Raw genomic sequence first — 11,954 nt, forward strand, 5'->3', positions numbered from 1 at the left:
TAAATTGCAGTTCAGAGATTCTTGTTTGTTTGGTGGCAGTGGAATGTGGAATGCAGTTCCTTTCCATTGCCATTCCATTATAAGGTTCACATAGGTAACATGATCCAGAATGATTATGAGAATTCATCCCCTTGTAGCATTGAAAAGTGAGCATCTCATTCTCATTTGGGTTGGTAATTGAAAAAAAAATGTCAAATTCCCTGTATAAGTTGAAACTGCATTCAAGTTCCTCTTGCAAACAAAAATGAGGGCATCTCTCGCCACTTCCCTCTATCTCATTAGTTCAGTTTCACTCACCCTCTCTCTCTCTTTGCATCGCTCCCTTGTTGAGTATGGTCTTAGGGTAAGTGTGTTCTTTGCACCTAAGTTAATTTTTGTTGGAATTTCTGATTTAGTTACACACACTGGCATTTGAACAGATTTGGGTATTTGAAATAGGGTTCTTGTACATCTCTTGGATACTGAGAGTTGGTGTTGCTTGGTTTATATTTTGGTTGGGGTTTCCAACTCAGTTGCCAGTTGTGGTTGGAAAGATTTTGGGGTTTGGATTAGGTTTTTGTCAAACCTAAAGAAAGAGGGAACAACTTAAATCTTTTATTCCATCCTGCTACTGCCCACCATGGAAATGGAAGTTGGACCAATTTTGGAATTTGGGTTAAATTTTTTGTTAAACCCAGAGAAGCTGGAGAAACTTGATCTTTTGTTCCATTCCTTCATTTCCAAACTTGGGAGTGGGAAGTCAATGTGACTCTCCAATTCTGCAGCATCCATTCTCATTCCTAGGTTGCAAGCCTGCTAAAAAAATTCTCATTCCTGTGTTGCAAGCTCATCTTACGGTGCCTCTTTTTGCTCCTTTTTTATTATTTGCCTTGTGTGTGTGTGTGTGTGTGTGTGTGTGAGAGAGAGAGAGAGAGAGAGAGAGAGAGAATGTGTTTCTTTGTTGTACTTGGGTTTTATAATCTAGTGTCCTAATCATCTCTTTTAGCTTTTATTTTTATTTTTTCCAAATTTTGTGGAAATCTCTATTGTGCACAAAACATTTTTCTTTTCCCTTTTTTGTTGATAGGCACAGAAGATTTTGATTTTGCACTTTCTTTTTGCATATATCCCTGGTTGCTTCATGGTTTGTTACTTGTTCTTGTTTCCAACATTTTCCTAGTGCTTACCTTCTCATATACAATACTTGAACAAGTTAATGATGTGATTGGATTACAAGAACTTTATACTATGATGCCTAGATTCCTTGCTGATTGTTGCTTTTCACTTGTATGGGGGAAACCGTTGCTTATCTGATTGATTCTCTGTCCACTTGCTTGTCATTAAAAACTAATTCATTTTCTAGTCACTGTAGGATTCCCCCATATTTAGCAGATGGAAGATTTTGGATTCTGTTTCCTAAATGTTTATTTAGTAGTGAGTGTGCCCAAGTCCAGTGACTTTTTGTGTGTGAATTTGTATCACAATCAAGATGGAAAGTTGGATTTAAAATGTTCATCTAATTACATCCTTTGCCTTGTAAGAATGCCTACTGTTGAATTACTGCTGAAGTAGCTACAGTCCTTTCCCCAACATGAGGGTATAAAACGTCCAGGGTCTTGAAATGTCAGTTTCATTCATTTGTCAATTTCTGGAATTCAGCGTGTTAGAAGATATCCTGCACAGAGCATGTACCTGAGATGAAACTCTTTTGATGTTTTGCTATGTATTGTATATGAGATACATGTCATAATCCATAATCCATTGTGTGTTTTCTTCCTTGTTGGTTCCTGAATGTGTATGACTTAATCTATCATTAAGGAGGCATAGTTGCTGAGGTGGATACACTGGTGGAAATGTTAGGTTTGTCTAACTTGGAAATCTAGGGTCTGTCCCTCTGGCCTTCTTTGGAGAATGGATTCTTTATATTTTGATTCTCTGCCACTGGAAGAAGTGAACACTTGAAATATTTTGACCAAAAAAAAGGGTGCTGGTGTAGGTAGACTGGCTAGTAGCAAACAACGTTTGACTTGGCCAAAAAAAAAAAAGAATATATGGAAGGCTGCTGGCTACTTTCCTATAACATTGATGTTATCGATATTAAAACTAGGTTTGATGGATTCTCCTTATATAATATTAGTAATAAGATATCTTTATTGTCAAGTTGTATTTGACTATTTTTTGCTTTCTCAATGAATACTGTGGAAAGAAGGAAAGTAATGTTTTCTGGGAGAACCAAATAACTCTGGGAAACTCGTGGTGGGGATGGATCCAAGTTAGGAAATGAGTTACCTCTTTGATGAAGATGTTCATACATTGTCCTTGACAGAAGTTTGCTTGTGCCTTTGTTAAATTTATTCACATGCACACCATCCATATGTTCAATTATCATTGATTCATGTACATGATTGATTATGGATATGCATAGTTGTGTTTGGAGTTTGCTAGTAGAATGGTCAAGATATTCCAATCCTCTGAATCGGTTGCTGGTTGAACTGCTGATGAGACCTAGTTCTGGATGCATGCCCATCAAGTAGTTTTTCATACTAACAAGCCCTTGTCAACTCTAAGAAAAGGTTTAAGCTTGCACATCCAAACTACTAGAATTTTACTCTCTATTCTGTCATTTGAAGTGTTTGATGATTTCCAAATTAGCTGGTTCTGAATACCGCGTGTAAAAACAAAAGGCTAAAAGAGTAAAGAGACTGAAACCCAGAATGCAAGATAAAAAATTGGAATTTAGAAATATCCCTGATTAGCGGATGATTGAAATGATGAGGTCTTCCACATTGCGAAGAAAGAGTGGTGGTCCCAACAATCAACCCCTTGACTGGGACGGTGTGGGTGGCTGACCAACACTCTCAATTCTTTAGAAAAAGGAGGAGAAGATGTGGACAGAAAATACAGTGGAAAAGAGTAGTGGTGAAACCAACAGGAAGAAGAAAGTCCTCATAATGCTATCCTCTCAAAGGCCAACAAACACCCAGGCCATGATTGAGGTGGAGAAGGTGAAGTGGCACTTCTCCAATAGGAGGGTCTTGAAAAGAAAGATCTGGGGAGACATTTGGTCTCCCCTCCCAAGCACGCAATGCCTTTGGTGTGATGATAGAGGGGAGGGGCCTATAGACCATCCCCTTCTGTGGAGTGTGGACCAAAATCCATTTCTCCTGTGAGATAGTGAGTGTGTGTGATTACCACCATCTTATTATTAATGTACTTCTAATGGAAAGAAATGGACGAGAAAAGTCTGGGAATTGCTTGAAGAAAGGGGTGCGACTGGTCGAGTCTCCTTTCATCGCACAGGGTGATGCCTAGAATATTGCTGCTGTTAGGAATTTAGGATAATAGGATGATGTGAAAATACCTTTCCAATGTACCCGTTCCCCATGTCTGCAAACTTAAGGATATCGGTAAATGATCCATCCTGTGTATAAAGATATTCACTTCATAATTAAACTACCGACAAACTAAACTTGTTATATTAATGACAAATTAAATTAATCGTATCCTAAAATTGCATTGAATTCGAAAAAGGTTATTTAAATTTTATTTTTTATTTTCATGTTCTAACAATAGTGTTTATATCATTTCTTTTTCTTTGAGAATGCATTTGATTAAAACAATCTTTTAAAAAATAAAATTAATAAAATCTTGTTTGATATCGAGTTTTTGTTCATCGGATATCATTAAAAATAAACATAACTAAATTTTATATAATACAAACGTATCATGTAGTAGAATATCCTTTCGTAACTTATTTAATAATTCAAATGACTTCGGACTACTTTTTTGCTCACTCCAAAGATGACAATGAGCCATGAAACCACACTTCAAAATTTTCATTTATGAGATAAAAGAATACTTATTAAACACTTTACCAACTTGTTTCTCACATTTAAAGTTCTCATTTCTTTTTTGATGCATTAAACTCCTATTTGCATATCATCCTAGTATACCTTTGTTGTTCATTCTACTTTTCTTGTATTTATATGTATGGTTTTCATTCACATTTTTATTGAAGTAAGAAATTGAGTGATAGTGCTTCAAGTTAAGGATATCCTTGAAGAGAAGTTGTAGTATCTATTGGAGTCAGAAATTCAATTGTAAGCACTTGAAAGTTTGGTTGAAGTTTCAAACTAGTGGAACTCTCACTTGGGAGGAGTTTGAGGAGAGTGGACGTAGATAAAATTGACTGAACTACTATAAAATTTGTATTTGTTTTCTCTTTACTCTTATCTCTTTATTTTCTTTCTTCTATTATTCTCTATTAAGAATTATTTTTGAAAAAGTTTTGAAAAACCCAATATGCTCCCTTCCTCCTCCCTCTCTTGGGTGTTTTCTTTAGACAAATTAGACTTTTTTCACAATATACATATAATAAAATAAGTAGCATGGAAGCAATCTTCACTAGAGCATACAAATATGCTAGTCTCAAAGAAGATGTTGTAGCACCCAAGTTCTCATTATGATAAGCTATGAGAGCAAAAAACACCTAGGAAATGAGGAAGTGCCATAGCCAAACAAGTGATTTACAAGATAAAAGGGAAGCACAAAACAAAAAGCTAGATTGTAAGGGAGATATTTTTGAAGTTGTGTTCACCAAGCTAAATGACCCCTACTCATTATTTTTTCAAGAATTATATGAATTGTTTGATTTTTTGTTAGCCACCATGATAAATTGATGATACATCAAAGAAAGACCAATGTAAATACTATGTTTACTATCGAGCACACAATCACATTTTATAAGAATGTAGGAGTCTCAAAACATATAGTGGAGATATATCTTAAGCAAGGAGAGTGTTGCATCAATTATTTTCAAAAAGCAAAGAAAAGATAAAGACCTCTTTAAAATGACAAGAAGAATTAAACAAAACATGAAGTGGAGATGTACCTTTTAGTCCTATTCCACTATTTTTTTCTTGGCAACAAAACCCCCTCTATTTCTATAAGATCAAGATCAATAAGGACCTCAAAATAGTAAAGGAATTCAAGATTTTTAAACATAGCGAGTAGTTGTTTCCTATGGTGTGGAAGCTATTGAACCACAAGGGACACAATTTTGGCTAGAGGAAGATCACAAAAGGCTTTATTCAATATCTCTCTATCCAGTGAATGATAAACTTCTAGGTCAAGTCTTTCTGAGACATTTATTAGAACCGATAAATGCCCTAACTAGCAAAAAGAATTGGAGATCTTTTGGACTTCTATATGCCATATGTTATGAGATATACTATTTTGTATACTCATATGATATTATTATGTAACATTTATTCATTTTATTTGCAATGTTTTATTTAAAATAGTACAATAAAATATTTTGCTACATATAAATTAATCGACTAAAATAAGTGAATATCTAATATAAAAATATATTTACTAATAACATAGTCTTAAAAAACAAAATAAAATACTTATATAGGTCATCTATCCATTGTTCGTAGTTACGCTCAAATTCATTTTCTATTTAAAATATTTATGTTCTTTTTAATTTGTAAGTTTCACAAAGTATTTAAGGTGATTCATATCACTTTTATGTATTTAAATTTTTAGAAAATATTTTCTAATTTTCAAAATGCATTTTCAAATTTTTAACTTTTTAAAATTTCCTAAAAAATAAAATTGTCAAACATGTGGTCTAATAAGGGCCTAGCTTTTCTATACGAAAGAAATAAAATTCTGTAACCATGCTCCAAAGATGACCGGAAAACTTGCAATGAACAGAAGATGACCAAATTGTGCTCGGTACTTTTCTCTGTAAGCATGCAACCAGTACTATTTGACCCAAGTTTTCCTGCAGGAGCAGCCCATCATTTCTGAACCAGTCAGAGCAAGAATCAAGCCTTTCTCCAGAGGCACTTGGGGGGGTGGGTTTGTTTGTTTGTTTGTTTTTTTTCAAAGTGGATGGCTAGGTGGCCACCAGATCTACAATCTTCTAGTCGCAAAAGCACGCAGGCATCACAAATTGGGGACAAAAATCTCCAATGCTTTCCCACTCTTAGATATGCCAACAGGAAGAGATGGTGGCCAAGGATTTAACCAATTTTAGGTCCATTTACCACCTTGCAAATGCACTTGGACCAGCTTACCCAAAATCTCAATGCATTGGCCATTTTGAAAAAAATTAAGTGACCCCATGTTTTAAAGCAACAAAATCATTGCTTGTAAGCGTAAATGGGATGAAATTTAGAGGGAATTAAGAAGAGAAGCACGCTTCTAGACAAAGGCATTGATGCCAATTCCCATGTTTAGATTCCTCTGCAAGACACAGACAAGGACAAGTTCTAATTAAAACCCCCCGCATTACCCATGTGCCCTCCCTCTCACTCTCACTATCACCTCTTCCATTGCCCAAAGTCTTCATTGCAACCCATAACATTATTGAGACCCAACTCATAAGCTTAATGGCATTAATACCCAAATCACGCCTAATATTCTACATGTCATAAACCACATTTGAGGATTTCAATTATCAGTGGCCCCACTACAAACAGTACTGTTTTTTTCTTTTTTTCATGTTATGGCAAGCCTTTTCAAAGAAGAAAGAAAAAAAGACCAAAAAAAAGAGAAAATATTTTGCCTTTTAAGGTTAATGGTTTCCTTCTAATGAACAAATAATATGGAAATGAAAGCTGATCAATCCACTAATCAATTTCCTTTTTCATGACATTGTGTCATGCAGACATATTGCACACATCATAACATTAAAAAAAAAGTTTAAAAAATCATGTCCAAACTTATAAAGTTAATTTTCTATATGAAACGTGCCTGAATAAAATTCCAAACCGTCCAAAAAAATAAACAAATTTTCCTTCACAGTCTTTTTCAGCCGCCTGCATGCATATTATTCCACCGGTGACACTTGCAGATTGGATAATTTTCCTCATAAACATACCCAGAAACAGTTGACCCTTCATACATTTTGATGCATTGTCTTCATCATATAAGGAACGATCAATATCAGATGACTTTTCCAGAGTCCTAATATATTTTTACTAGGGATAATACTCCAATTCTATTTGATGCCCTCCCACCAAACCTGTGTGAGGCCAATGCATCAAAATCTCTAACAAAGGAAAATGATAAATAGCTATTTTTGGACCATTAACCTTACATGGTAAACGGTGAAAGCTGATTGAATTTGAGGATGATCATCAGTATCAATAGAAGAAAGGCATGAAATATTTTCGTATTTGAAAATTTTTCTCATCTTTTCATTGTTAACAAATAAGGTATGTATGAAGACTTTCTGAATTATATAATGGTATTGTTTTTATGTTAAGGAAGAATAATCAAATTATTACGAAAATAATTATAGGCATGACATCAAGGTTCCATATAAGAGTTAGCAAAAATTGACCCACCATAATGATGCAATTAGCCCATTAACTACGACTCTTTCAAATGCCGCGGCCTGGTGCTCTTCTGGGAAGTCACTATAAATAGCACCTCCTCTGTGCTTCATTTATCAACTTTTCAGTTTGACTTTCGACTTTTCGCTTAAACCCACAAGCACAAAGGAGAGACAAAGCGTGGAGAGAGCAACAGATACTCCATTAATGGCTGCCAAACTCTATATCGTGTAAGCATTACCATCTATCCTTCTCTCCGTGATCTCTTTGTGCATGTATATGATTCCTTTTATGATCTTCTGATGGTCTTGATTTGGTGATATTCGCTTTATGTGTAGGCTTTATACCGTCATTTTATGATTATGATCTCTGTTTCATCTTTCTGGGTGTTGTTTCTGTGATTTGTATCTCTACTTTACACTGCAATAGATATAGTGTTGTTCTGATTTTTCTTCTCAGCCATGTGAACATAGAGATTACATGAATGCTTCCTGGTGGACTGTTGGGTTGCAAAATCATAAATCATGTTCAAGAATTTGGTACAATGGCCTTGTTTATGGGTGGGATTGGATCTGCATTTTCACTTATCTGCAATGGCAATGTTTAGTTTTTTTCACTTGTAATTTTCTCAATTGCAGTACCAGATTCAGTTTCCCTTAAGATTTTTGAGGATAAAAACAAAAACTAATTCATGTAAGTCTGAACCCATTCGCCCTATTGCACTGGGGTCCTGGATGTGCAATAAGGGCTTATCTCTTTCATATTGTTCTTATAAATGGATAGTTGTTGGAAAAAAGGAGAAGAAGAAAGGGGGATCAAGTCATGTTCTGCAGAAGATCCATTATCTCTGGTAAATCAGTAGAGTTGTGGTCGTTGTACCATGTGACTTTAACATATGCAGTGTATTCATTGGTTCTGTGTGATTATTGAGGGATCCCTTTTCTTCGTCGATATTATGTTTTCCCAAACTGGGAAAAAGGAAGTCATACTTCTTTTAGATCCTAAGTAAAGTTTTTTGAACTCATGTGGTTTCTATATTCCATTTCTTTTGTAGGGTGGGCCTCACATTCATCATGACTGAAATTAGTTCTTAGTAGAATCTCTAATGTGCACAAAACTTAAAGTTCTTAAAATATTCAAAATCTTGGATCTTGTTAATTGCACTACATTTCTTCCATCCCACTTCTTTTCCTGGCACAGAATTCTTTATAACTTATGGATCCACTATGCACCCATTTCTATGCATTCACTATATAAATTTCATCCACTTCATCAGCCTTAATTTTATGGGTCAATGTCTTCACTTATGTTACTACATCTTCATAATATAATATTAAGGCCCTAATTTTGTCGGTCAGTGTCTTCACTTGTGTTACTACATCTTCATAATATAATATTAAACTATTTAATTCTGGCACAGTTACTATTCAACGTATGGACATGTTGAAAAGCTTGCTCAAGAGATAAAGAAAGGAGCTGAATCTGTGGAAGGGGTAGAAGTGAAACTATGGCAGGTGGGTGGTTTTCTTAAGTTCATTATTTATTCTTTTAAACAGTTTTGAAGCATAAATTCCTTTGTTTTCAATTGAATCATGTTTTGCTGGCATTAATTCATCTATAAATCTGAAAGAATTGTAATCAGTAATTTGTTTTTGTAAGTACAAAATTTTAAGATAACATAGGGCATTTATTTGGGTGGGTGGTGTTAAAAAATTTATTATAATAAAAATATAAAACAATTTTTTGTACTTAAAAATATAAAATATCTTATTTTTATAAGAGAATATTTATTTATTGTATTTGTTTCTAGTTGTTTTTACATGTTTTTAAAGGATTATTTTAAAAAATAATTATATAATATGAAGAATGATTAAATATAAATTACTACGTATAAAAATTGTTTTTAAAATATATTTAAAAACTTCCAATCAAATTTATGTTATGTAGATCATTAAAGAACAATTTTCAAAAACTATTTTTATGGAATTGTTTTTGAAAACAGTTTAAATTTTTGTTCTTGGTCTTAATTTCATTTGCAACAAATCAATATATTTGTTGAAGTATCGAAGTTGGTCTCTCTGCTTAATAGGATACCAATGCCATCATTCCAAGTGTTAGATACAAGTCATACAACTGCTATTTTCATGCATTAAAGTGGGGATTTTTAAAATTTTACACATTTTGTTCATCATATGCTTCTGATTGGAGTGTGATTTAATATGGATTCACTTGTTCCTCAATCGGCAAGCAGGTACCTGAAACACTCCCTGAGGATGTTCTTGGGCTGATGGGGGCACCGCCTAAGAGTGATGTACCAGTTATTACACCTGCTGAACTTTCTGAGGCCGATGGGTTTATCTTTGGTTTCCCCACTAGATTTGGAATGATGGCTGGTCAATTTAAAGCATTCTTGGATGCAACTGGAGCGCTATGGAGAACACAGCAGCTTGCAGGCAAGCCTGCAGGCCTTTTCTATAGCACTGGGTCTCAAGGAGGTGGACAAGAGACTACTCCGTAAGCTCCCTTTTCACAAATCCCCCAATTCCTAAGGCCTCCTTTATTAGGCATCTTTGTTTCTTTTCTCTCATCTGCTAAATACAGTGCAGAAGAATTTTCTCACTTGTGGAAACTGTGTGCAGTTTGACAGCCATCACCCAGCTTGTTCACCATGGCATGATCTTTGTTCCCATTGGATATACATTTGGAGCTGGCATGTTTGAGATGGAGCAGGTGAAGGGTGGTTCCCCCTATGGTGCAGGAACTTACGCTGGGGACGGCTCAAGACAGCCTACTGAGATAGAGTTGGCGCAAGCTTTTCACCAGGGGATGTACACTGCTGGCATCACCAAGAAGCTCAAAGGAACTGCATGATTTCGTCTCACCATTCAACTGCATCTTCGTCTACCACACTGCATTTATTTTGTTTTAGTGTTTCAGTCCCCAAACTTTCATTTTCTCGCAATAATAATATGCACTTTGGCGTGTTAAAATGAAGACATCTCCAATGTAGAACTCACCAAGTTTCTACAATACAGTGGCTTCTATTAATGATAAGGTTTGCACACTCTTATATCTAGTTCTCTCGATTTGCTTGGTTTGTTGGTTAGGAATAAGGCGTCACAGAAGTGTCTAGTTTGAGTCTATCCACAAGGCTTGTTCTGTTGCTATGCAGTTTGTTTGCACTCTGTTTTTCAAGCAGGGGAACTGGCAATGGACTAATTGAGACCCAGATTTCCAATTTCATCAGATGGTGTATAAACATAATGAACCACTTCCATTTGTTCACTGTGGGGATTCCTGCCAAGCAGGCATTCAGCAATAGCAATAAATGTTAAAATCAAATAATACGTTGCAATTTTGTTATAGCCGACAATGGGACTGGTTATATGTTGGCCCAAACATTGTTGAGACAGGGCTGGGTTTGGAGTCTCGCTCAAACAGGTTGGGAGCTTGTGTTGTTTGCCCTAATCAATAGAGGGAATAAGATCTCTCTCCAGTGTCACTTGTGTATCAAGATGTGGTCCCAAGAACAAAGGCGTGGAAAATTCGAATTAAAGAAACTGAAAATACAGATGGACTGTTCCCAATTAATCCATATCACATATCTATATAGATAATGGCATGGTAAAACTAGTACTGTTGACAGTTGTAGTGAAAGATGTGGTTACCCATTTGTAAACATATTTACATACGAAAAGAATTTTTACAAGAGAATATCTCCAAGAGTGATCCATGTGATCTGATCGAGAGAGAGAGAGAGAGAATGTCCCAGTCATGACAATATCTTACATATGTGCAGAAAGTATTTTTCTCAGTTTCAGGCCACCTTTTTCATTCTCCTTTTATCTGTTGGGTTTGCAATCTATTGGATAGATCATAGATCTGCTCTAATCCATATCGAAGTTGGAGAAACCTATTCTACACGGCCTTCACCTTTCATCACAAGGGACTACTAATCAGGCACTGAAACCAAGACTAAGTCCTTCAGAAAGAGTTGAATCCCACATTGTACACTGCTGTTGCCCAATTGGATCATCCAACCTGTTTAATTAGCAATCTGGCATTGAAACCAAAGCTTGACTTGTGCCTTCTGTCGCAAGCTTTAGGCAACATACCTAACAATCCCAGCTCCATTTTGAAGGGGACAGCTCGAGAACTACCCTTGTGCTGCCTTTGCGTGCGGCTAGTGTGCACACGACTCCTTGTACTGCCCAAGTGCTGCAGTCCTTTTGCCTATCTGATGCCACAAACCCTCTTTCACCTTATTTCTTCCCTCAAGGCTTCCCTCATGGGTGTAAGGTGCCCACCCATGATACCCTTAGTGGCCTTGGTGTCCAGGTCAAGGTACGGGTGCTGACACATGGCCAGAGCAATATCCCTTAGTTGTGTGGTCCTTGTCCCACATCATTTGATAGTGGTAATAAAAATCTTTCGACGATACTAAATTTGCGCACAAACAAAAAGATAGGAGTGATAAAAAGAAGGTAAAACTAAATGAAAAGAAAACAGAGTAACGAAGTAGCACAAATCAAGGAAAAAGAAGGTGAAAAAGCAACTCTATAACACGAGTATTACGCTCGTCTAGATCGTCTGGAACAAGCATTAAAGACGGCTGCAGTGAAGACG

General features: G+C 35.9%; 1 protein-coding gene across 1 annotated transcript; it reads left to right on the top strand.

Moving 5' to 3' along the window:
- The first annotated feature begins 7,419 nt into the window (after positions 1 to 7,419).
- On the top strand, positions 7,420 to 10,571 carry LOC117923295 (probable NAD(P)H dehydrogenase (quinone) FQR1-like 1). The gene is made up of 4 exons (XM_034841518.1): positions 7,420 to 7,558; positions 8,749 to 8,842; positions 9,580 to 9,842; positions 9,968 to 10,571. The coding sequence occupies exons 1-4, from the start codon at positions 7,536 to 7,538 to the stop codon at positions 10,197 to 10,199; spliced, it is 612 nt and encodes a 203-aa protein (XP_034697409.1). The 5' UTR covers positions 7,420 to 7,535; the 3' UTR covers positions 10,200 to 10,571.
- The last annotated feature ends 1,383 nt before the right edge of the window (positions 10,572 to 11,954 follow it).

The sequence above is a fragment of the Vitis riparia genome, chromosome 10 (assembly GCF_004353265.1).
Source record: "Vitis riparia cultivar Riparia Gloire de Montpellier isolate 1030 chromosome 10, EGFV_Vit.rip_1.0, whole genome shotgun sequence".
Lineage (NCBI taxonomy): Eukaryota > Viridiplantae > Streptophyta > Magnoliopsida > Vitales > Vitaceae > Vitis > Vitis riparia.